Below are 25,811 nucleotides of genomic sequence, written 5' to 3' on the forward strand. Positions count from 1 at the left end.
GCATCTCAGGCCAATGTCCGGAAGGCACTGGAGGAGCTGAGCACGGTGGTGAGCAGGCACGAAACTGCACACCCTGATGCCTTCCTTATCATTGTGGCGGATTTCAACCAGGCCAGCTTGAACAAGCCTCTGATGCCTGTGGAATCAGAGGAGCTAACACACTTGACCACTGTTATACCACCATTAAGAACGCTTACAATGCCATGCCATGCCCACGCTTTAGAACATCCAATCACCCAGCGGTGCTTCTACTCCCAACGTTTAGCCAGAGACTAAAAGTGCGGCACCAGTGCTGAGGACCAAGAAGGTGTGATCGAGGGAGGTGGCAGAGTACTTACAGGACTAATTTGAGTTGATGGACAGGACAATATTCAGGGATTCATCTTTGAATCTGAATGAATATGCTACAGTTGTCATCGACTTCATCAAAACTTGTGTGGACAAGTGTGTGCTTTCAAGAACGTACCGGACATACCCAAACCAAAAGTGTTTATAAATCAGGAGGTTCTTTGTCTGTTGAGGGCCAGCTCTTAAGGTAGCCTTCCGCAGATCATACCTGGATAACTTGTACAGTTCTGGATCACTGGTCTCGAATGCATTCAAGACTGATGATCCGGAACTATACATGAAGTCCCGATACGACCTATGGAAGACTATTTTAAGAGCAAAAAATATCAATCCCGATTGAGATTAAAGACAGAATTGATGTATGTCAGTTCTAGCGGGGTTTGCAGGCCATTACTTCATAGAAAGCTAAACGTCCCTCCATGAATAGCTGTGATGCTCCATTCCCAGATGAGCTCCAATGCCTGTGATGCACACTTGTGCAAATTCCTGCAGCATATGGTGACCCTGTGATCTCTGTCACAGAAGATGATGTCAGAACATCTTTCAAGAGGGTGAACCCTTGAAAAATGTCAGGCCCTGATGGTGTACCCCGTAGGGCTCTGAAAACCTGTGCCACCCAACTGGTAGGAGTGTTCAAGAGACACCTTCAATCTCTCACCGCTGCGGTTGCAGGCTCCCAGTTGTTTCAAAAGAGCGACAATCGTACCAATGCCCAAGAAGAGCAGGGTGGGCTGCTTCTGTAACTATCACCCAGTGTCACTCACAACTACTGTGATTAAATGCTTTGTGAGAGGTCGCTCATAGTTAGAATCAACTTCTGCCTGCGCAAGGCCCTGAACCCATTGCAATTTGCCTATCAGCTCAATAGGTCTACAGTGGATGCAATCTCACTGGCTTTCCACTCAGCCTTCAATCACCCAAACTATAGCAATATCTACATCAGACTGCTGTTTATTGATTATAGCGCAGCGTTCAACATGATCATACCTTCAGTTCTAATCAACAAGCTCCAAAACCCGGGCCTTTGGAACTCATCATTGAAAAGGGTATGATTGACAAATACCTGAATAAGCATTTGCTTAGGTTGCAGATAGGTCCTTCTGGGCTGATCTAATAGATGACCACCTCTCAGAAATTAACACTTAAACTTCGAATGTTAGTGTTTTCACACTGCATTTCCTCATGTGGAGGTTAGATCTTTATTGATTTACTTTGTTTCATGTTGGTACTTTGAAGGCAAATGTAATTTACTTATTTATTTAAGGGTACAGTGTGGAATGGGCCCTTTGAGCTTCGCCACCCAGCTACCCCCAATTTAACCCTGGCCTAATCACGGTACAATTTACAATGACCAATCAACCGGTATATCTTTGGAATGTGGGAGGAAACTGAAGCACCCAGAGGAAGCTCTCACGGTCACTAGGAAAAACGTACAAAGTCCTTACAGGGAGTGTTGTAATTGAACTCCAAACCTCAATGGTCCAAGCTGTGATAGCATCACGTTAACCGCTACGCTGCTGTGTCGCCTCCCAATTATTCTCATCATTTACTTAATTCCAATCTTGTTTGACAGAGTCAGGTTAGAATCAAGCATTTGCCTCTAAGTTTCAGTTTGGTCTTCCAGTTATGGGGTGCCACGGTCCTGATTAGTGTAATGCTATTGCAGTGCCAGTGATTGGGGTTCAATTCTTGCTACTGTCTGTAAGGAGTTTGTACATTTGTCCCGTGACCACGTGGATTTCCTCCAGGTGCTCCGGTTTCCTCCCACATTCCAAAGACTTATGGATAGGAGAAAAACATACAGTTACAAATTACATACACTAGAGATTTTGCAGATGCTGAAAGTCCAAAGCACCATACACAAAATGCTGGAGGAAATCAGCAGGCAAGGCAGCATCTATGGAAAAGAACAAACAGTTGATGTTTGGGGCCAACCCTTCTTCAGGATTGTTACAAATTATGATAGCAGAAAAAACATGTAATTACAAAAATTTTTGAAATTATCATTACTTTTGTAACCTTGTTTTTCTACTATCATAATTACATGTGCTATACATGCTGTGTGCAGCTGTCGGTATTGTGTTTTACCTCTTGGACCAGAGGAACGCTGTTTTGTTTGGCTGTATTCATGTGTATAGTTGAATCACAATTAAACTTGAACTTGAAGATTCAGTTTGGCCTTTTAGGTATGGATATAGTAAGTTAATTGGTTCCATGGGTAAAATTGGGTGGTATGGCTTGTTGGGCAGGAAGGGCTTGTTATCGTGCTGTATCTCAAAATAAATGATATATATTGTAAAAAAAAAAAGTAGGAGCTCCTTAAGTCCATCTGAATGGTCGATAGAGTATTCTAAGCTATTCTGCGAACCAAAATCCATGTTTTTCTCATTGTTCACATCAGAGGGTCAAATGTGTTTTGTTTCTTTTTTCTCTAGGTTGTGCTCTGTGGGGGCTCAGCCCGCATTCCAAAATTGCAGCAGATGATTCGAGACTTGTTCCGAGACGTCGATTTGCTGAACTCCATCCCTCCCGATGAAGTGATTGCAGTTGGTGCTGCAACTGAGGCTGCCTTGCTGTTGGGGAAGGAGAGCATTGCACTGGAGGAGGAGGGTCTCATCGTGGAGTGCTCAGCCCGAGACATTCTCGCTAAGGTAGTGTAGTCTAATTTCCCATTGCAAGCCCCTTGGGTATTCAGAGCTGTAAGAAAGATTAGCTTTATTTGTCACATGTACATTGAAACAGAGTGAAATGTATGATTTGCATCAATAACCAACACAGTCCAAGAATGTTCTGGGGGCAGCCAGTAAGTGTTGCCATGCAACATAACATGCCCACGACCTACTAACCCTAACCCGTATGTCTTTAGAATGTTAAAGGAAACCGGAGCACCCCAAGGAAATCTTCTGCAGGCACTGGGAGAGGGTGCAAATTCTTTTCAGACAGTGACACGTTTAAACTTGGGTCGCTGGTACTATAAAGCATTACATTAGCCCTTATGTTGTTGTGCTGCCTTAACCTTAGAACTAGAAGTCTACGATTAATGATTAACATTTATGCAAGGTCAGTGTCTTTTGTCACTTTGATAGGTCAGGGTGTAGAATATAAAAGTTGGGAGGTTATGTTGCATCATGTAATATTGTGTGTGCATCACTTGTCACCTCACTAAACAATGTGTGGTCGTGATGGAGAGAGTGCAGAGACATTCACCAGGATGTGGCTGGGTTTGGAGCTTTTAATTATGGGCAGTGATTGGAGTGAAGGAGGCCGTGGGGTGATGTGATAGGACGCATGTAAAACTATGGGACGTACAGATGGGGTGGGTGGTCAGAATCTTTTATCCCATGGTGAGGTGTTGAAAGTGTGAGAGAAAAGTTTTTAGGTGAGAGGAAGAAGCTCTGAGGGGAAAAGTTCTTTACACTGAGTGATTGATATCTGGAATCCTCAAGTGCGAGTAAATCTTTCCTTGGCCCGCAACTTGATTTTTCAGTTTTTTTTTCTTTACCAGGGTTGCTGAACAACATGACTTCTGTCTATTTCTCCAGTTTATCAGCTTAGACAGGCACTGGAGGATAGGGCCCGAGTGCAAATGGGAATTAGTGTAGATGGACAAAAGGTCAGAGTGGATTTGATGGGCTAAAGGGCCTGTTTGTGTGCAGTACGACTCTTTGCATTATTAGTTAACGTTCTATCGAACCTCTACAATGTAGATGCATCCTTCTCATACGTTTTACAGAGATGCATCTTCACGAACTGTTGCCTTTAACCCCATGTGTTGTGTACAGGAGACTGACGTGACTGGCTCTGACACCTACACCGTCGTGTTTCCATCGGGTACTCCACTCCCAGCGAGAAGACAGCATGCATTCCGGGCGCCAGGGACCACACCATCTGTGTGTCTCGAGCTTTACCAGTCTGGCGGAAAGGGATGCGAAACAGTGAGAGACAAAGTGGCACAGGTGTGTGTTAGTTTACCAATCTATAAACAATGTTGTGTGGTTTGTCTGTCAATCAATCTCTTTGCTTACATTTGTACAGACAGAACATGAAGTCCTCAACATTATATATAACATAAACCCTGCATTTTTTTCACTGTTTCTTGCATGTCCATTTTTCATTTATGCATCAGGCATTTCTTATCTGCATTTCTCATTGGCTAAGTAAAGCAGCCAACATAATCACAGACCCAACCCAAGCCAAACGTTCTCTCTCCTCCCCTCTCCCATCGGGCAGGAGATACAGAAGCCTGGAGGATGTACCACTATGCTCAAGGACAGCTTCTATCCTGCTGATATCACTCTTCTGAATGATCCTACAGTCTACCTCATCATAACCCTTCCACCTTAATGTCTGTCTGCACTGCACATTCTCTGTAACTTTAACACTTTATTCTGCATTCTGATATTGTTTTACCTTCCATTACCTCAGTGTACCATTGTAATGAAATTATCTGTACTAGTGGCATCCAAAGCAATGTTTTTTGCTGTATCTTGGGTGTGACAATAATAAACCAATTTACTGTTAACAAGTTGAGCAGCACACAGAATTCTGCAGGAACTCAGCAGGTCAGGCAGCATTTATGGAAAGGAATAAACAGTTGACATTTCAGGCTAAGACCCTTCATCAGGACTGCAAAGGAAGGGTGCAGAAGGCATAATAAGGAGATAGGTTGAATACACAAGCCGGAGGGCTTTAATAGTAGATGCACAGAGCAGGGCTGTCTGGAGCTGTCTTCCCTCGCTGCAGTTCCCATGCCATGAGTTACTGTGGAAGGGTCTCAATGCTGTTTGTTGGTGGCGGCTGGGATTGAGAGACAACTGTCAGAACACCTCAGATTCTGACATCCTTGTTATAAGAGATCCTGCAGACGCTGGTCATCTAGAGCAACACATACAAAATACTGGAGGATCTCAGTAGGTCATGCAGCATCTATGGAGGGGAATAAATGGTCAAAGTTCTGGCTTGAATTACAAATGACAGAGGTGAAGTCTGTTATACACCTTGGAAACCTAATGTAATTGTGTGAATTTTTCCATTTAGAACACATTAGCAACTGCTTTCTCCCTTCTTTGTTTTATTGACTAGGTTGTCCTCAGAGATTTACAACTGAAAGAAAGCAGCAACCATGAAATCCTAGCTATACTTACCATGAAAAGGTATGTGTCTTGAAGATTCTTGTAAGAGAAGAGGGTTGGTTGGTGTGTGGATTTGGAAACAAAAATGGGAGATTTTATTTTTTAAATGATGATTTGTTATTATCTACCCTTAAGTTCAGGTTTATTGTTGCCATAAGCATGCATACCCAGAGTCAACATCAAAGTCAGGTTTATTGTTATTGCAGCAACACTGGCACATCACATCAGAGACACAACATTCACAAGAAAAACATCACGTTCATGTGCCTGTCTACACATTAATTGTATCTGCCTTCACCACCACCGCTAGCAGTGCATTCCAGGACTCAACACTCTCTGTACATTTAAAAAAAAAACTTCCCCGCACATCTCCTTTGAAATTACCGCCTCTCACCTTTAATGCACGTCCCCTGGTATTAGACATTTCATCCCTGGGTAAAAGATACTCCCTGTTAACTCTTACCTATGCCTCTCATAATCTTCTAAATCTCTTATTAGATTTCCCCTTAGCCTCCACCACTCCAGAGAACACAACCCAAGGTTGCCCAGCCTCTCATTATGGCACATGCCCTCTAATCCAGGCGGCATTCTGGTAAGCCTCTCCTGCACCCTCCTGTAATGAGGTGACCAGAACAGAATGCAATGCTCCAGATGCAGCCGAACCAGTTTTATCAGAATCAGGTTTATTTTCACTCCCTAATATGATGTGAAATGTATTGTTTGCAGCGGTAGTATAGTTTCAAAATAGTGCAAAACAGTATGAGGCACTGTTCATGGGTTCATAGACTGTTCAGAAATGTACAGCTACAACATAATTCCAATTGGTTTATCGAGAAAGTAAGGAGGCATGGGATCCAAGGGGACATTGCTTTGTGGATCCAGAACTGGCTTGCCCAACAGAAGGCAAAGAGTGGCTGTTGATGGGTCATATTCTGCATGGAGGTCGGTCACCAGTGTCTCAGGAATCTATTCTGGGACCCCTTCTCTATGTGATTTTTATAAATGACCTGGATGAGGAAGTGGAGGGATGGGTTAGTAAATTTGCTGATGACACAAAGGTTGGGGGTGTTGTGGATAGTGTGAAGGGCTGTCAGAGGTTACAGCAGGACATTGATAAGATGGAAAACTGGGCTGAGAAGTGGCAGATGGAGTTCAACCCAGGTAAGTGTGAGGTGGTTCATTTCAGTAGGTCAAATATGATGGCAAATATAGCATTAATGGCAAGACTCATGGCAGTGTGGAGGATCAGAGGAATCTTGGGTTCCAAGTCCATAGGACACACAAAGCAGCTGCGCAGGTTGACTCTGTGGTTAAGAAAGCATACAGTGCATTGGCCTTCATTAATCGTGGGATTGAGTTTAGGAGCCGAGAGGTAATGTTGCAGCTATATAGGACCCTGATCAGACCCCACTTGGAGTACTGTGCTCAGTTCTGGTCGCCTCACTACATGAAGGACGTGGAAACCATGGAAAGGGTGCAGGGGAGATTTACAAGGATGTTGCCTGGATTGGGGAGCATGCCTTATAAGAACAGATTGAGTGAACTTTTCTCCTTGGAGCGACGGAGGATGAGAGGTGACCTGATAGAGGTGTATAAGATGATGAGAGGCATTGATCGTGTGGATAGTCAGAGGCTTTTTCCCAGGGCTGGAATGGCTAGCACGAGAGGGCACAGTTTTAAGGTGCTTGGAAGTAGGTACAGAGGAGATGTCAGGAGTAAGTTTTTTACACCGAGAGTGGTGAGTGCGTGAGGCGGATACGATGGGGTCTTTTAAGAGACTCCTGGACAGGTACATGGGGCTCAGAAAAATAGAGGGCTATGGGTAACTCTCGGTAATTTCTAAGGTAAGGGCATGTTCGGCACAGCTTTGTGGGCTGAAAGGCCTGTATTGTGCTGTGGGGTTTTTTTATGTTTCTGTGACTCAAACACAATACCTCGACTCGTATCCATATACCTCTTTTACTACACTATCAACCACTTTCAGGGAGCTATGGACTTGAATCTCTCTGCACATCAATACTGTAAATGGTCTTGTATTAACAGTGTATTGTCTCCTTACAATTGATCCCCCAAAGTACAGCATTTCAGAATTAGAATCAAAATCAGGTTTAATATCCCTGGCATGTGTCGTGAAGTATGTTGTTTTGCAGAAGCAATATATTGCAATGCATAAAAAGCTATAAATTACAATATGAAATATGTATGAATAAAATAGTAACACACACAAAATGCTGGAGGAACTCAGGTCAGACAATATTTATGAAAATGAATAGATAGTCGATGTTTTGGACCGAGACATTTCTTCAGGACTGAGAAAGTATATATTTTTTAAAAAAAACAATGATTTAGACATGTAATTAGTGCAACGGGAGAAAATAAGAAAAAAAATAGTGAGGTAGTGTTCATGGGTTCTTTGTCCATTCAGAAATCTGATGGCTGAGGGGAAGAAGCTGTTCCCTAAAACAGAGTGTCTTCTTCTACTACTACGTCGACTCAGGCCTAGGGGTGTCTGAGTGTCTTCAGGCTCCTGTAAAACACCAGGAGTCTTCTTTAAAATCCTGGTACATTCAGCATCCTGTTCCTCTCTCAACCAAATCTTTAATGGGGACATCATAGTTCCATGATCCATGCTCTAAGTTCAAATCCCTTGCTCTTAATGTTTAATTATTGGTGCCAGAAACATGGCAACACTTGCAAGCTGGCCCCAGCACATCCTTGGATTGTATTGGATATTGGCACAAACGATGCATTTCACTGTGTATTTTTATGTACATGTGACAAATAAAACCAGTCTAGTCTCTTTAATTTTTATTTCTAGCATTAAAATAAACACACATTAAACTGTTCACCCATTGTGTCTACTGCCCATCTTACCTTACAGACTTATTGCTCATAACATTACCTTTCTTGCAACTCCTCCACCGAGACAACTATGCTAGCTTGGTTTTGGCAGTTCTAGGAGCGAGATCCTCACCTACTCAAGGACCACAATAACAAGTATACACTCAATGGTCACTTTATAAGATATACCTGCTCATTAATGCAAATATGTAATCAGCCAATCATGTGGCAGTTATTTTAAAAATGCATAAGAGCATGCAGACATGATCAAGAGGTTCAGTTGTTGTTCAGACCAAACATCAGAACGGGGGAGAAATGTGATCTAAGTGACTTTGACCATGTGGTGCCAGATGGGGTGATTTGAGTATCTCAGAAACTGCTGATCTCCTGGGATTTTTGTGCACAACAGTATCTAGAATTTACAGAGAATGGTGTGAAAAGCTAAAAAAAAAAATGCAGTGAGTGACAGTTCTGTATACAAAAACACCTCATTAATGAGAGGTCAGAGGAAAATGGCCAGACTGGTTCACGCTGACAGGAAGGTAACAGTAACTCAAATAACCAGGTGTTACAACAGTGCTGTACAGAAGAACATCTCTGAACACACATGTCAAACCTTGAAGTAGATGGGCTGAAGTAGAAGACCACATAGACTCAGTGGCCACTTTATTAGGTATAGGAGGTAACTAATAAAGTGGCCACTGAGTGCAAGTCTTTTGATATTTAATCATTTTGATGTTCTAACTTGACGCTTACTCACCAGCTTTTCTTCTTTGAAGGGATGGTTCACTTCACGTAACGTGTACTGAGCAGCAAACAGGAATCTCAGAGGCAATCGCTATCGAAGTTGCATCATAGCTGACTGACAAGAAAGGAACTGCTTTAACCTCGTGATCCAAATTGTTGAGGGATCCATTTTGTACCCACCAATTCTGGGTTTGTTTATGAAATGTAGTGTTCTGTTTCTTTAAAAAAGAACGTGGACTGTGGTCAAATGTAGATCCTGCTTTGATCTTGAACTCAAAATATGCAGGTGCTGGAAATTGGAAATAAATTCTGGAAATATTCAGCAGGTCAAGTTGCATCAACCAAGAGGAGCAGAAATGTTTCAGTTCATTGGAGTTTTGTTGTGATATTGTAACATTCTGATGTAAACTGAATATTGTCTGAAACAAGGTATCAGTCCTTTATAAAGTTTTGTTCCATCATTTAGTTCAGGGGGCTGATCTCCTTTTGGTTATCAGGAATAAATCCTGTGCAAAGTGAAATGTGATGTTCATTGAAGGGTCTCTCTACCTTTGGGTTAATAATTTGGAAATGTGCTGAGGGATGAGAACAGGACAAGCTATGGCATTCCTGAGCCAGTTTCTGAACTTGACAGTTTATACCAGTGCATTTCTGTGCCGTTGTTCTTCATTGCCATGACAACTACATTATACAGTAACTTGTACTGTATAAGCTTCATGTACATAGAACAGTACAACACACTATGGACCCTTCAGTCTATGATGCGCTGTCCTATATAAACACTCCATGGTCCATCTATCCCTTCCCTCTTACACAGCCCAAACCCTCCATCCATGTGCCTCCAAGAGTCTTTTAAGTGTCCCTAATGTACCTGCTTCTACCATCACCCCTGACCTACCTTTGACATCCCTCTATACTTTTCTTCATTCACCTTAGAATGATGTCCTCGTATGAGCCTTTGCTGTCCTGGGGGGTGGGGGGGATCTCTGGCTGTCCACTCCATCTATGCCTATCATAATCTTCTACTCCTCCATCAAGTTGTCTCTCATCCTCCTCAACTCCAAAGACAAAAGCCCTAGTTCGCTCATCCTTTCCTCATAAGAAATCGGGCAGCATCCTGGTAAATCTTCTCTGCACAGACTTCCAGATGTTCTTGTCAATTTAGCCTTGCCAGTGTGTTCTGTGCAAAAACAAAACCTACCTCGGACTTTTCTTCTCCGTTCACCTTAAACAGATATCCTCTGGTTTTGGGACATAGATGACAGAAAAATGGAGGGAAGAGTTAGATTGATCGCGGAGTAGGTTAACAGGTTAGCACAACGTTATGGGCCTGTATTGTGCCTGTAGGTTCTATATTCTCTTGCCACCCTGGGGAAAAGGCACTGGTTGCCCATTCTTTTTATGCCATTCCTTTGTCAAGGTGCCTGTCATCCTATGAGGTGTGGTTTGTAGTGCTGACCTGGCTACAGTTGAATCTACTGTGGGATGCTATGCCACAAGCGGTGGATGGGACAGTGCTGTTATCATATCGTTGCCGGAACTCAGAGTGGTGAGGAGCCAGACTGGAAAACACCAGAAGAGTGTGTTGTGGAGGGAGCAGTCATACAGTTGTAATGTACAAATACACTGCCTTTAAGTGAATGCTTCCAATAAAACAGTTTCAACAGACGACAACTGCGTCATGTGCAGTTTGATGACCCTCAAGTGTGGTGATTACATTCTTATCCCATTGAGATTGAACACTGTCAAATCTGAGAAGAAATGGGCACGGATGGATGATAAAACACCCACTGACATGCAGAATAAGTCCTTAAGAAATCTTATTGTACACTGTCTAAACTTTGAAATAATAAGGGCATTTTGCTAAATTCTGCAAAATGTTTCAAACAATGACTAAGTGTTTGATGACCCTGGGGGCTGTACTGGATGGAGTTAAGAAAGGTGGAGGTAAAGATTTCATCAAAACCTACCAGATACTGAAAGGCCTGGGATAGAGTGGATGTGAAGAGGATGATTCTATCTGTAGGAGACTCTAGGACCTGAGGGCACAGCCACAGAAATAAAGGGATGCCCCTTTAACACTGACACGAGGAGGAATTTCTTCAGCCATAGGGTGGTGAATCCATTGCTACTAAGAGCTCCAAAAGGCTAGTATTGATTATTAAGGGAGGGGGTTTTAAGTGTAACAGGGGTGGGGAGGGAGTGGTAAGATGGGAGCACTGTTCCCTTTAAGCTGCTCAGCCGTGCAGTCACTGAAATGCTCCCATGCACATAGCCTTTGTTGCTGCTCAGCTGGAACTGGGCGCACCTAAAGAAAGTCTACAAAACATGAAAGGTTTTCTTAGTTGCACTGTATTTCATTATACCCTTCAATTAATAGACAAATTCAAATGTATGTGATTTTTCAATTTTCATTCTAAATATTCATAGTATGCCTATTGCAAAAAAAATTTAAATGCCATGCAGTTTCAAGGCTGTGTGTAATAAATAAATAAATCCTGCTCAGAGCAAAGGTTGGTTCGCGCATTGGATGAGATAATAGGTTTTAAAAATCAGCCGTAATTGAAAGGGGAAGCAGACTTTTTAATTCAGAGATATCACATGGTAACAGGCTCCTCTGGCCCAGTGAGTCCATCCTACCCAATTACACTCCCTGGACCAATTTACCTCTAAACTGTAAGTCTTCAAAATGTGAGGGAAAACCAGAGCACCCAGAGGAAACCCACACAGTCATGGGGAGAATGTACAAACTCCTTACAGACAGTAGCAGGAATTGAACCCAGGTCTATGTTAACCGCTGTGCTACTTTGCCACCCAAAATGTGTGTGCCTTGGTCGGGCAACAACAACAACATAATCAGAATATTATTTGTCCCTTTATATTCTTTCATTTCCAGTCCTGTCCATCTATAGAAGTTTGTCAAAGTTTTAGATGTCATACCAAATCTTCACAAAGTCCTAAGAAAGTAGAGGTGCTGCTGTGCTTTGTTTATAATTGCTCGTATGTGTTAGGCCCAGGAAAAGTCCTCAAAAATAATTATACCGAGGAATTTACCTCTGATGAGGACGGGCTGATAGACCTCTGGTTTCTTCCTCCTGAAGTCAATAATCAGTTCCTTGGTCTTGCTGACACTGAGTGAGAGGTTGTTGTCGTTGTGGCACCACTCAGCCAGGTTTTCAATCTCCTTCCTATATCCTGATTTGTCACCACCTTCGATTCAGCCAATGACAGTGGTGTCAGCAAACTTGCATGGGGCATTGGAGTTGTGCTTAGCCACACAGTGTAGAGTGAGTAGAGCAGGGGGTTATGCACAGAGCCCTGTGGGGTTCCCATGCTGTTGGAGATTGTGGAGGATATGTTAATGCTAATCTGAAGACCCAATTACACAAGGAGGTGTTGAGGCAAAGTTCTTGAAGCTTATTGATTAGTTTTGAGGGGATGATAGTATTGAATGTGAAGTTGTAGTCGATAAGGAGCTCCCTGATATATGCACCTCAGCTGTCCAGACGTTCCAGGGTTGAGTGAAGAGTCAATGAGATGGCAAATTGGAGAGGAGTTGAGATGCTTCAAAGCTGGGATGTAAGTGCTACTGAATGATAGTCATTGAGGTAGGTTATCATGTCCTTCTTAGGCACCGGTATAATTGAAGCCTGCTTGAAGTGGGTTGGTATCTCAGACTGCTGAAGCGAGCGGTTAAAGATCTCAGTAAACACTCCAGCCAGTGGATCAGCACAGGCCAACTTACAGATGCTAATAAAATAATGAGCGGCGTAGATGATGCGCGTGGTCCAAGTCTTTACTTCCAGGGTAAGGGAGTCTAAAGCTACAGTAGAGGGCATAGGTTTAAGGTGAGATGGAAAGATTTATAGGGGACTAAGGTGCAAGTTCTTCAGATACAGGGTGATGAGTATATAGAACAAGCTGCCAGAGGAAGTGGTAGAGGTGGGCACAATAACAACACTAAAAGACATTTGGACAAGTACATGGATAGGAAAGGTTTAAAAATAAAGATTAGCTTTGTCACATGTACATCCAAACATACAGTGAAGTGCGCTGCTCGCATTAACAGCTAATGGGTTGTGCTGGAGTCAGTCCACAGGACACATTCTGGCACCCACAGGGAGGGATACAAGCCAAATGCAAGCAAAGGGGACAAATTACACCAAATAGGAACCTGAGGGGCAACTTCTTCATGTAGAGTGTGGCCAGAATATGGAATGAGCTGCCAGAGGCAGGTGCAATAATAACATTTAAAAGATATTTGGGCAAGTACATGGATAGGCAGGGTTTGGTTCCTGAAGGTTGTTACAGCCAGAGGAGGTAGTGGGGGGATAAGCTCCCACAAACTATTAAGTGCTCCAATGGCATGTGTCTCAAGACAGCCTCTGACAAACAAGGCCAGCTCCTGGCCTTCACGTGCCCCTTAGCTACTACGACCTGTGGAACCGTTTCCACTGACAGAAGGGGCAAAGGCAGGTTGCTGGCGCCTTAAAACCAGTCACTACAGGCAGGTGGAGCTCGCCAGCTCATCCAGGAGAAGGAAAACTGATCTCAAACCTCCACTGTCGGGTTCAGAGGGATATGGGCCGAACGCAGGAAAATAGGACTAGCTTAGGTACGCAACTTGGTCATCATGGTCCAGTTGGGCCGAAGGGCCTGCTTTCGTGCTGGATGACACTGAGGCATCTGCAGGGAATCAAATGCCCCACAAACTGTTAGGCTTAGGGTACTTCTGGAGGAGAGCGGGGTGGAGAGGAAGTGTAGAGGTGAATGATGACATTTTTTTGGGGAATGATTGACACCTGTCGGTTGGAGGCCGTCACAGAGGCTGGCCGTGGGGGTAGGGAGTTATACACGCAAGGGTGATTATTTTTAAAAATCGCAAAAAAAAGCTTTTTCCAAAAAAGAAGAAAATAAATGCAGAGTGGCAGAGGGCTTGGTGTGTGTGTTTTATTTTTAGTAACCCCACTGTTGAGGAATTACCCTCTCTCCGGGCATTTTAACGCAGGCGAAATACGTTCACGTTACGGACGGGGACACGGCCGCTGCCTTGTGTTTTCAGTCGGTTTTCTTGCAGGGAAACGGTCCGCTGGGTTGCAGCGGCGGCGGCCGGGAACCCGTCCGCAAACCGACCGGAGCATTGCACTAGCCTCCAGCCGCTTCTCCTCCGGCTTGCCCTCTCTCCGTGCAGTTTGGTGCACTCTCCCCCACCGCCACCTTTACAATCTCCAGTGTGCGGCATCCGCAAAGAGACGCACGCCGTCGGAGCCGGCCCGTCTCAAGATGCAATGAAACGCGCACAATAGAGCCAGTCCGCAAGCCGGCCGAGGCCTTCCCGTCCCTTCGGACGGGTGTCCAGCGCCTCCCCCGGCAGCTCCGGCTCGTTCAGAGTGCATTGCATTCTTTGTGTCAGCACCAGCCCCTCTCGGGCGGGCAGGAGGGAGGAGTTTTACATTCTAATACAGCGTCTTTTGCGCGCCCCCATGTTTGAATGGGAAAGCAAGATGGCTGAAATGCGAGGAAGTGAGTATTTGCTGGGAGGGGGCCACGCACTCGGGCTACGGAGACGCCGGCGGGGCCGGTGCATTCCCCCCACCCCCGCCGCACGGAGCTCGCCGCCTCTTGTGCGGCTCTTGCTTTGGCGTCCGGGGTGACCTTCCGTTAGGGTTCCCGGAACCATTGTACTGGCGCCGGCGACCTTGCGCTGGTTCCCGGGACTATCTTGCAATCGGAGCCCGGGTTTTTACTCTATTTCCCGGGACCACCTTACAGCCGGCGCCCGGGTCCGTGCACTGTTTCCTGGGACTCCCTTGCAGCCGGCGCCCTGGTCCGTACACTGTTTCCCGGGGCTCCCTTGCAATTGGAGCCCGGGTCCGTACACTGTTTCCCGGGGCTCCCTTGCAACTGGAGCCCGGGTCCGTACACTGTTTCCCGGGGCTCCCTTGCAACTGGAGCCCCGGGTCCGTGCACTGTTTCCCGGGACTCCCTTGCAACTGGAGCCCCGGGTCCGTGCACTGTTTCCCGGGACTCCCTTGCAACTGGAGCCCCGGGTCCGTGCACTGTTTCCCGGGACTCCCTTGCAACTGGAGTTCGGATCTTCGCACTGGCTCCCGGGGACCTTGGTTTTATCTACGATTCCAGGGGTCTTGTCGCTGTTTTAATCCTTCAAACCGGCTAGACAGAGACTGCGAGTGCATCGATTTTTTTTAACAATACCTGCCCCAACTTTCCCTTGTGTATTATTTTTGTTTATTTAACTGCATTTAGTGCTTCGATCCCAGGCCCCTGTGAGGGGTAGAGCAGGCTGCCCTTTCTCTGATACACCCAGCGCCGTTCGCTTGGCGGGGAAATCGCACTGCTGTAACTTTGGTTTCGGTTTGGGAGAGAGCGGCTGCTTCCTACAAAGAGCAATGCAGCGAGTGTTAAAAGTGCCTGCCCTTCCTCTGTACACGTACTCTACCCCCGCCTCATGCCAGAACTTAAATCGAGTATTTCTGACGAGTTTCGCCTGTGGAGTCGGGGCTGGCCGTTGCTTGACAAGTAGAAAAGCGCCAAAGTGTGTGAAATCGAGTGTGTTTCACGTTAACTGTTACCCGTGACGGTGTGGAGTAGTTTAAACTTTGTACCTGTGCTATTCTATTTCCCTGAAAAGTTAAGATTATTGCCATTTGTAGAGTATGGTGAAAAGTTCTGCTTTTTACAAAAAAAAACGTGAAAGAAGCTTCGCCTAACGTTGTATGTATTTTTTTTAATTATCGTGTTCTTTATCCCGGTGTGCTTTTTATATGCTGCGCCGGATTAGGTGTAACAATTATTCATTCTCCGTTACAGTTGTGGACTGGAAACGACATTGGGAGCTGAGTTAACTTGGGTTTTCTGTGGAGAGAGCCCATACAGTGTGAATCAGCCACACGAGATTCTGCAAGTGCTGGAAATCTTCAGCACACACAAAACATAAGGAAAATCCGACAAAAAAGTGATTTCTGCAGCTTAGTCCATCACAGGCCTATCACTGAGCACATTTACATGGAGTGCCGTTAGTGATAGGCAAGGACACCCGCTCTCTCCCCACTGTAACCACCAGACTACTGAATTAGCAAGGGTAACTTCACTCACCTCAACTTTGAACTGATTCCACAACCTATAGGCACAATTTCAGGGACTCTACAACTCATGTTCTGAATATCATTTATTGTGTTTGCACAGTTTTTTCTTTTGCACACTGGTTGTCAGTCTTTGTAGTTTTTCACTGATTCTATTCTATGTCTTTTCTCTACTGTGAATGCCTGGAAGAAAATGAATCCCAGTGTAGTGTATGGCGGCACATCTTTACCTCCACTTTCTGCAGGGATCTCTCCCTCCGTGTCCATTTGTCCCTCCCTAATTACCTTTCTCTGTTAACACGAGGAAATCTGCAGATGCTGGAAATTCAAGCAACACACATAAAAGTTGCTGGTGAACGCAGCAGGCCGGGCAGCATCTCTAGGAAGAGGTACAGTCAATGTTTCAGGCCGAGACCCTTCCGAAACGTCAACTGTACCTCTTCCTAGAGATGCTGCCTGGCCTGCTGCGTTCACCAGCAACTTTGATGTGTGTTGCTAATCTTTCTCTGAGCACGTTTTCCTACAAGTAGCCTAAGAGCTACTCCTGCCTCTTCACCTCCATTCAGGGCCCCAACCAGTTCTTCCAAGTGAGGCAACGCTTCATCAGCGAATCTGTTGGGGTTGTCCGTTGTGCCCAGTGCTCCTGCTCCCAGTGGAGATGGTGCCTTGTCTACATTGGTGAGATGCGTGGTAAATTGGGGGCACCGCTTTGTCAAGCACCCCTGCACCATCTTCCACAAGTGGGACTTTGTGGTGGCCAAACATTTAAATTCCCATTCCCCTTCCCACGTGCCAGTCCATGGCCTCCTTGTGTGTCACGATGAAGCCCCTCGGGGTGGCGGAGCAGCACCATTTATTTCATTTGTATTCCATCTGGGTAGCCTCCAACCTCAGGTCATGAATATTGATTTCTCCTTCTGGTGAACAAATTTCTCTCTCTCCCTCCCCCACCCCCACCTTTTCTCTATTCCCCACTCTGACATTTCACTTCCTCTCATCTGCCTATTATGTCCCTCTCGGTCTCGTCCTTCTTCCCTTTCTCCTATGATCCACTCCCCTCTCCTATTAGATTATTTCTTCTCCAGCCCTTGACCTTTCCCACCCACCTGGCTTCACCTGTCACCTTCCAGCTAACCTCCTCCCCCTCCCCACACCTTTTTATTCTGGCATCTTCTCCCTTCTCAGTCCTGAAGAAGGGTCTCGGCCCGAAGCGTCCACTGTTTATTCAATTTCATAGATGCTGCCTGGCCTGCTGAGTTCCTCCAGTATTCTGTGTGTTGCTCTGGATTTCCAGCATCTGCAGACTTTCTCGTGTTTATGGCATATATGTTCTTGATAATAAATTTATTTTGAACTTTGGTGGAGATCAGCAGGTCAGACAGCATCTGTGTTGTGGAATAAACAGCATGCTTCTGACTTCTTTCCCCTGCTCTCCAGCCCTGATGAAGGGTCTCAGCCTGAAAAGTTGACTTCATTTCCCTCCGTAGATGCTGCCTGACCTGCTAAGTTCCTCCAGCACTTTGTGTGTGAATATGCCAGTGCTTTTAACACCATGAAGCAGCTTGGGATATTTCTTAGAAGCGCTGTGGAGCGTGATTTGAAACCAGTTAGGAAGAATTTATGTGAGGGACTAATTAAATTCAAGTGGGTTGAAAATGGTGACACAGTTAGAGAGGGCGGTGTGGAAGGAGTATGGAGTTTGGTCAGACTATTGGGTCGCAGCGGTGGGGCCACCATGTTGCAGTTGCTCACAATGTTGGTACGGTCACCTTCGGAGTACTGTGTTCAGTTCTGATTGCCCTGCTCTAGGAACGAGTCACCAAACTGGAGTGATGCAAGAAGTGAGGAGGAAGTTACTGGGGCTGGCTGGATAGAACATAGTCTGGTTGTTGTGCTCACCTTTTAACCTGCTCCGAGATTACTCTCCCACGTAGCCCTCCTGTCATCCATGTACCTGTCTAAGAGACTCTGAAATGTCCCTAATCCAGGGTTTCCCAACCTGGCATCCACGGACCCCCTTGCTTAATGGTGTTGGTCCATGGCTTAGAAAGGCTGGGAGCCCCTGCCCGAATGTATCTGCCTCAACCATCACCACCCACCTACCATTCTGTGTGGTTGAAGAAACAATTACCTCTGACACCTGTGCTTTCTTCCATTCACCATAAAACAGGAGTTCCCAAGCTTGTTTATGCCGTGGACCCCTACCATTAACCGAGGGGTCCATGAACCCCAGATTGGGAACCTCCGCTTTAAAAGGATGTCCTTTGATATTAGCCCTTTTTACCCTGAGGGAAAAAAGTCGCTATCTATGCTTGGTATCATTTTGAACGCCTCTCATCCTCCGTGGCTGCAGGGTGGGAATGGAGGATAGGAGATTGAGGAGTGACCTTATGAAGACAGGAGGTTCTGTGGACGTGAACGGGACACTCGAATGGTATGTTGCCTCCCAGTTGCCAGGGTCAGGGGCATCTTAGATCGGGTCCACAGCATTTTGGAGGGGGGGGGAGAGCAGCCAGATGTCTCGGAACATATTGGTGCCAATGACACAGGAAGGAAAAGCAAAGAGGTCCTGAAAAGAGATTTCAGAGAGCTAGGTAGAAAGCTCTCCAGGGTAGTAATTTCTGGATTGCTGCCTGTGCCACACACCAGAGAGGGTAGAAACAGGATGATTTGGCGTGGCTCAGAAGTTGGTGCAGGGGGCAGGGCTTCAGGTTTTTGGATTGTTGGGATCTCTTCTGGGGAGGTATGACCTGTTCAAAAGTGACGGGTTGCACCTGAGCCCGAGAGGAACCAATATTATTGCAGGCAGGTTTGTTAGAGCTGTTGGGGAGGGTTTAAACTAATTTGACGGAGGGGTGGGAAATAGAGTAAGGGACTCAGGATAGGACAGATGATAAAAAAAAGCAAAGATAGCATGCAGTCAGACTGTCAAGAAGGGCAGGCAGACGATAGGACAAAATTGCAGCCAGCAGGGTGAGTGTCAGTGTACGAGGGATGCAGAATCAATAAGGGTAGAAAATACATTGCACAAAGTGTTATACCTCAATGCACAGAGTACAAGAAATAAGCTGGATGAGCTTGTTGCACTTTTACGGATTATCGATATTGTGGCCATCACTGAATCGTGGCTGAAGGGTGGTTATGGTTGGGAGCTGAATGTCCAGGGTTGCTTGTTGCATTGGAGGAATAGGAAGGCAGGTAGAGGAGGTAACATGGCTCTGCTGGTAAAGAATGGCGTCAAATCAGTAGAAAGGTATGACATAGGATCGGAAAACGTTGAATCTTTGTGGGTTTAGATAAGAAACTGCAAGAGTAAAATGATCCTGATGGCAGTTATATGGCCTCCCATCAGTAACTGGGATGTGGAACAAAGATTACAACGAGAAATAGAAAAGGAGTCAAAAGGGCAATGTTATGATTGTCATGGGAGATTTCAACATGCAGATCGATTGGAAAATCAGGTTGGTAATGGATCTCAAGAAAGTGAGTTTCCTTACGAGATGGCTTTTTAGAGCAGTTTGTCATTGAGCCTAGGGGATCAGCTATTGGGTGTTATGCAGAGAACCGGAGGTGATTAGGGAGCTTAAGGTAAAAGAACCCTTAGAAGACAGTGATCACAATATGATTGAGTTCAGCTTGAAATTTGATAGGGAGAAAGTGAAGACTGACGTAACAGTATTTCAGTGGAGTTAAGGAAATTACAGTGGTATGAGAGAGGAGCTGGCCAAAATAAATTGAAAGAAAATGCTGGCAGGGGTGACAGCAAAACAGCAATGGTGTAAGTTTCTGGGAAAAATGAGGAAGGTGCAGGGTAGATGTACTCTATAAATGAAGAAATACTCAAATGGCAAAATATTATAACTGGCTGACAAGGGAAGGCAAAGCTAATCTAAAAGCAAAAGAGAGGACATACAACAAAGCAAAAATTAGTGGAAAGAGAGGATTGGGAAGCTTTTTAAAACCTACAGAGAGTAAAAGAATTATTAGGAGGGAAAAGAAATATGAAAGCAAGCTAGCAAACAATTATCAAAGTGGATAGCAAAAGTTTTTTCAAGTATGAAAAAAAAGGGAGATGAGAATGGATATAGGACCACTAGGAAATGAAGCCAGAGAAATAATAACATGGGACAAGGAGCAATTGAACTAAATGAGTATTTTGCATCAGTTCTTCACTGTGGAAGACGCTAGCAGTGTGCCAGATGTTGAAGGGTGTGAGAGAAGAGAAGTGAGTGCAGTTACTATTACAAGGTAGAAAGTGCTTTAAAAAGCTGAAAGATCTCTGGGTACATAAGTCACCGAGCCAGGTGAACTGCGCCCTAGGGTTCTGAAAGAGGTAGTGGTAGAGATTGTGATGATCTTTCAAAAATCATTGGACTCTGGCATTGTGCCAGAGGATTGGAAAATTGCAAATGTCACTGCAGTCTTTAAGAAAGGAGGAAGGCAGCAGAAAGAAAATTATAGGCTAGTTAGCCTGACCTTAGTAGTTGGGAAGATGCTGGAGTCAATTGTTAAGGATGAGGTTATGGAGTACTTGGTGACACAGGACAAGATAGGACAAAGTCAGCATGGTTTCTTAAAGCGAAAAATCTTGCCTGACAAACTTGTTGGAATTCTTTGAGGGGATTACAAATAGGATAGATAAAGGGAATGCAGTGGATGTTGTATATTTGGACTTTCGTAAAGCAACAGACAATAGGTGCAGGAGTAGGCCATTTGGCCCTTTGAGTCAGCACCACCAATCACTGTGATCATGGCTGATCATCCACAATCAGTACCTTGTTCCTGCCCATATCCCTTGACTCCACTATCTTTAAGAGCTCCATCTAACTCTTTCTTGAAAGCATCCAGAGAATTGGCCTCCAGTGCCTTCTGAGGCAGAGCATTCCACAGATCCACAACTCTCTCGGTGAAAAAGTTTTTCCTCAACTCCGTTCTAAATGGCCTACCCCTTATTGTTAAACTGTGGCCTCTGGTTCTGGACTCCCCCAACATCGGGAACATGTTTCCTGCCTCTAGTGTGTCCAATCCCTTAATAATCTTATATGTTTCAATCAGATCCCCTCTCATCCTTCTAAACTCCAGTGTATACAAGCCCGGTCACTCCAATCTTTCAACATATGACAGTCCCGCCATCCCGGGAATTAACCTCGTGAACCTACGCTGCACTCCCTCGATAGCAAGAATGTCCTTCCTCAAAGGCCTTTGACAAGGTGCCACACATGAGGCTGCTTACCAATTTAAGAGCCTGTGGTATTACAGTAAAGTTTCTGACATGGTTAGAGCATTGGTTGATTGGAATAAAGGATACTTTTCTGGTTGGCTGCCAGTGACTTGTGGTGTTCCGCAGGGATTGGTGTTGGGACTGCTTTTTATGCTGTATATCAATGATTTTGATGATGGAATAGATGGCTTTGTTGCTAAGTTTGCAGATGATACGAAGATTGGTGGAGGGGCAGGTAGTGTTAAGGAAACAGTTAGCTGCAGAAGGACTTAGATGAAATGCAATGTTGGGAAATGCATGATCATGCACTTTGGTAGTAGAATTAAATATGTAGACTGTTTTCTAAATGGTGAGAGAGTGCAAAAATTAGAGGTGCAAAGGGACTTGGGAGTCCTTGTGCAGATCACTCTAAAGGTTAAGTTGCAGGTTGAGCTGGTGGTGAGGAAGGCAAATGCAATGTTAGCATTCATTTCAAGAGGTCTGGAATACAAGAGAAGGGATGTGATGCTGAGGCTTTATAAGGCACTGCTGAGGCCTCACTTTGAGTAATGGGAACAATTTTGGGCTCCTCATTTAAGAAAAGATGTGCTGGCATTGGACAAGGTTTAGAGGAGGTTCACAAGGATGATTCTGACAATGAAAGGGTTATCATAAGGGGAAGATTTGATAGCTGTGGCTCTGTACTTGCTGGAATTTAGAAGGATGTGGGGTGAACTCATGATAATGTCATGATAATCGTTAGGGATTTTAAGATGAAAGTGGATAGGGAAAACCAGGCCATTGCTGGACCTCGAGAGAGAGAATTTGTAGAATATCTAAGAGATGGTTTTTTAGAACAGCTTGTTGTTGAGCTCACTAGGGGATCGGCTGTGCTGGATTGGGTGTTGTGCAATGGTCTGGAGGTGATAAGAGAGCTTAAGGTTAAGGAACCCTTAAGGAACAGTGATCACAATATGATCGAGTTCGCTTTGAAATTTGAGGAGAAACTAAATTCCAATGTGTCGGTATTTCAGTGGAATAGAGGAAATTACAAGGGCATGAGAGGGGAACTAGCCAAGGTTGACTGGAAAGGGACACTAGCAGGAAGGACAGCAGAGTAGAAATGGCTGGAGTTTCTGTGAAAAATGAGGGAAGTGCAAGACAGATATATTCCAAATAAGAAGAAAATTTCGAAGGGAAGAAGGACACTACAGTGGCTGACAAGTGAAGTCAGAGCCAAAGTAAAAGCAAAAGAGACAGCGTACAATGAAGCCAAAGCTAGTGGCAAGATAGAGGATTGGGAAGCTTTTAAAAACTTGCAGAAGGAAACTAAGAAGATCATTAAGAAGGAAAAGATGAATCATGAAAGGAAGCTGGCGACTAATATCAAAGAAAATACTAAAAGCTTTTTTAAATATATAAAGGGTAAAAGAGGGTTGAGGATAGATATAGGACCAATAGAAAATGACACTGGAGATATTGTAATGGAGACGCAGAGATGGCAGAGGAACTGAATGCGTATTTTGCATCAGTCTTCACAGTGGAAGACATCTGCAGTATACTGGACATTTAGGAGTGTCAGGGAAGTGTATGTACAGTGAAAATTACGACTGAGAAGGTGCTCAGGAAGCTTAATGGTCTGAGGGTGGATAAATCTCTTGGACCTGATGAAATGCACCCTTGGGTTCTGAAGGAAGTAGCTGGAGAGATTGTGGAGGCCTTAACAATGATCTTTCAAGAATCGATAGATTCTGGCATTGTACCAGATGACTGGAAAATTGCATGTTACTCCGCTATTTAAGAAGGGTGGGAGGCAACAGAAAGGAAACTATAGACCTGTTAGCCTGACATCAGTGGTTGGAAAGTTGTTGGAATCGATTATTAGGGATGACATTACGGAGTACCTGGAGGCACATGACAAGATAAGCCAAAGCCAGCATGGTTTCCTGAAAGGAAAATCCTGCCTGACTAACCTACTGCAATTTTTTGTGGAAATTACAAGCAGGGTAGACAAAGGAGATGTAGTAGATGTGGTGTACTTGGATTTTCAGAAGGCCTTTGACAAGGTGCCGCACATGAAGCTGCTTAGCAAGATAAGTGCCCATGGAATTACAGGGAAGTTACTAGCACAAGTGGAGCATTGGCTGATTGACAGAAAGTAGACAGTGGGAATAAAGGAATCTTATTCTGGCTGGCTGTCGGTTACCAGTGGAGTTCCACAGGGATTGGTGTTGGGACCGCTGCTTTTTACAATGTATGCCAATAATTTGGACTGTGGGATTAATAGATTTGTGGCTAAGTTTGCCGATGACACAAAGATAGGTGGAGGAGCAGGTAGTGTTGAGGAAACAGAGCCTGCAGAGAGACTTAGATAGTTTAGGAGAATGGGCAAAGAAGTGGCAAATGAAATACAATGTTGGAAAGTGTATGGTCATGTACTTTGGTGGAAGAAATAAATGGGCAGACTATTATTTAGATGAAGAGAGAATTCAAAATGACACAACCGTGGCTGACAAGGGAAAGAGAGGGCATATAATAGAGCAAAAATTAGTGGGAAGTTAGAAGATTGGTGAAGTTTTAAAAACAAACAGAAGGCAACAAAAAAGCCATAAGGGAAGAAAAGAGGAAATATTAAGGTAAGCTAGGCAACAATATCAAAGGGGATACAAAATATTTTTTCTGAGTAAAAGGCAAGAGTAGATATTGGAGTGCTGGAATATGGCGCTGGAGAGGTAGTAGTGGGGGGGACAAGGAAATGGCGGACAAACTGAATAAATGTTTTGCATCAGTCTTCACTGGAAGACATGAGCAGTATGCCGGAGGTTTAAGAATGTTGGGGGCAGAAGTGGGTGCAGTTGCTATTTCTAGTGAGAAGGTTCTCGAGAAACTAAAAGCTCTGAAGGTAGATAAGTCACCTGGTCCAGATGGACTACACCCCAGAGTTCTGAAAGAGTTAGCTGAAGAGATGTAGAGGCATTAGTAATGATCTTTTAGATTCTGGCATGGTTCTGGAGGACCGGAAAATTGCAACTGTAACTCCACTCTTCAAGAAGGGTGAGAGGCAGACGAAAGGAAATTAAAGGCCGGTTAGTCTGACCTCAGTGATTCGGAGGATGTTGGAGTTGAATGCTGAGGTTTCAGGGTACTTGGAGGCACATGATAAAATAGGTTGTAGTCAGCATAGTTTCCTCAAGGGAAAATCTTGTCTGACAAATCTGTTGGAATTCTTTGAAGAATCACAAAGAAGAATCGGTGGTCGTTGTGTACTTGGATCTTCAAAAGGCCTTTGACAAGAGTTACAAGTTAAGAGTCCATGGTATTACAGGAAAGATACTAGCATGGATAAAGCAGTAGCTGATTGGCAGGAGACAGAGCGGGAATAAAGGGAGCTTTTTCTGGTTGGCTGCTGGTGACTACTGGTGTTCTGCAGGAGTCTGTGTTAGGACCGGTTCTTTTTACGGTATATGTCAGTGATTTCAATTACGGAATTGATGGCTTTGTGGCCAAGTTTGCGGATGATATGAAGATAGGTGGAGGGGCAGATAGTGTCGTGGAAGCAGGGAGGCTACAGACGGACTTGGACAGATTAGAAGAATGGTCAAAGAGGTGTCAAATGGAATATAGTGTTGGAAAGTGTATGATTGTGCACTTTGGTAGAAGAAATAAAAGCATAGGCTATTTTCTAAACTTGAAGAGACAAAGGGGCTTGTGAGTCCTTGTGTAGGATTCCCTAAAGGTTAATTTGCAGGTTAAATTGGTGGTGAGGAAGGCAAATGCAATGTTAGCATTAATTTTGAGAGGACTAGAATATAAAAGCAAGGATGTACAATTGCAAGAGAAAATTTGTGAACCCTTTGCAATTATCTGGTTTTCTACATTAATTATTCATACAATGTGGTCCAATCTTCATCCAAGTCACAATAATAGACCAACACAATCTGCCTCAACTAATAACACACAAACAATTATGCGTGGAATTTATGAAAAGCTTTTGCCATGTGCCCTTTCAAATGTATTGAGTTTCGGTGGGCCCGTACTCACTGGAATTTAGAAGAATGAGAGGTTATCTCATTGAAACCTATCAAATGTTGAAAGGCCTAGATACAGTGGATGCGGAGAGGATGCTTCCTATGGTGGGGGAGTCCAGGACCAGAAGGCACAACTTCAGAATAGAGGGATGTCCATTTAGAATGGAGATGAGGTATTTCTTTAGCCAAAAGGTGGCGAATCTCTGGAATTTGTTCGCACTCGCAGCTGTGGAGGCCAAGTCATTGGGTATATTTAAGGCGGAGGGTGATAGATTCTTGATTAGTCAGGCCATGAAAGGTTATGGGGAGAAGTTAGAAGAATGGGGTTGAGAGGGAAATGTATCTGCCATGATGGAATGGTGGAGCTGATCCGATGGGCTGAATGTCCTAATTCTGCTCTTATGCCATATGG

At 44.6% G+C, this 25,811-nt stretch overlaps 2 protein-coding genes across 2 annotated transcripts in view; both read left to right on the forward strand.

The window, feature by feature from the left end:
- Positions 1–10,784, forward strand: part of hspa14 (heat shock protein 14) — a 31,956-nt gene extending 21,172 nt beyond the window's left edge. The window contains exons 11-14 of the mRNA XM_063072645.1: positions 2,784–2,999; positions 4,131–4,304; positions 5,431–5,501; positions 9,101–10,784. Of these exons, the coding sequence (XP_062928715.1) occupies positions 2,784–2,999; positions 4,131–4,304; positions 5,431–5,501; positions 9,101–9,179 (540 nt within the window). The 3' untranslated portion in view covers positions 9,180–10,784. The remainder of the gene's footprint in view (positions 1–2,783; positions 3,000–4,130; positions 4,305–5,430; positions 5,502–9,100) is intronic.
- Positions 10,785–11,698: 914 nt separating this feature from the next.
- Positions 11,699–25,811, forward strand: part of LOC134359429 (histone-lysine N-methyltransferase SUV39H2-like) — a 53,091-nt gene continuing 38,978 nt past the window's right edge. The window contains exon 1 of the mRNA XM_063072651.1: positions 11,699–14,591. Coding sequence (XP_062928721.1) covers positions 14,552–14,591 — 40 coding nt within the window. The 5' untranslated portion in view covers positions 11,699–14,551. The remainder of the gene's footprint in view (positions 14,592–25,811) is intronic.

This window comes from Mobula hypostoma, chromosome 20, assembly GCF_963921235.1.
Source record: "Mobula hypostoma chromosome 20, sMobHyp1.1, whole genome shotgun sequence".
NCBI classification, from domain to species: domain Eukaryota; kingdom Metazoa; phylum Chordata; class Chondrichthyes; order Myliobatiformes; family Myliobatidae; genus Mobula; species Mobula hypostoma.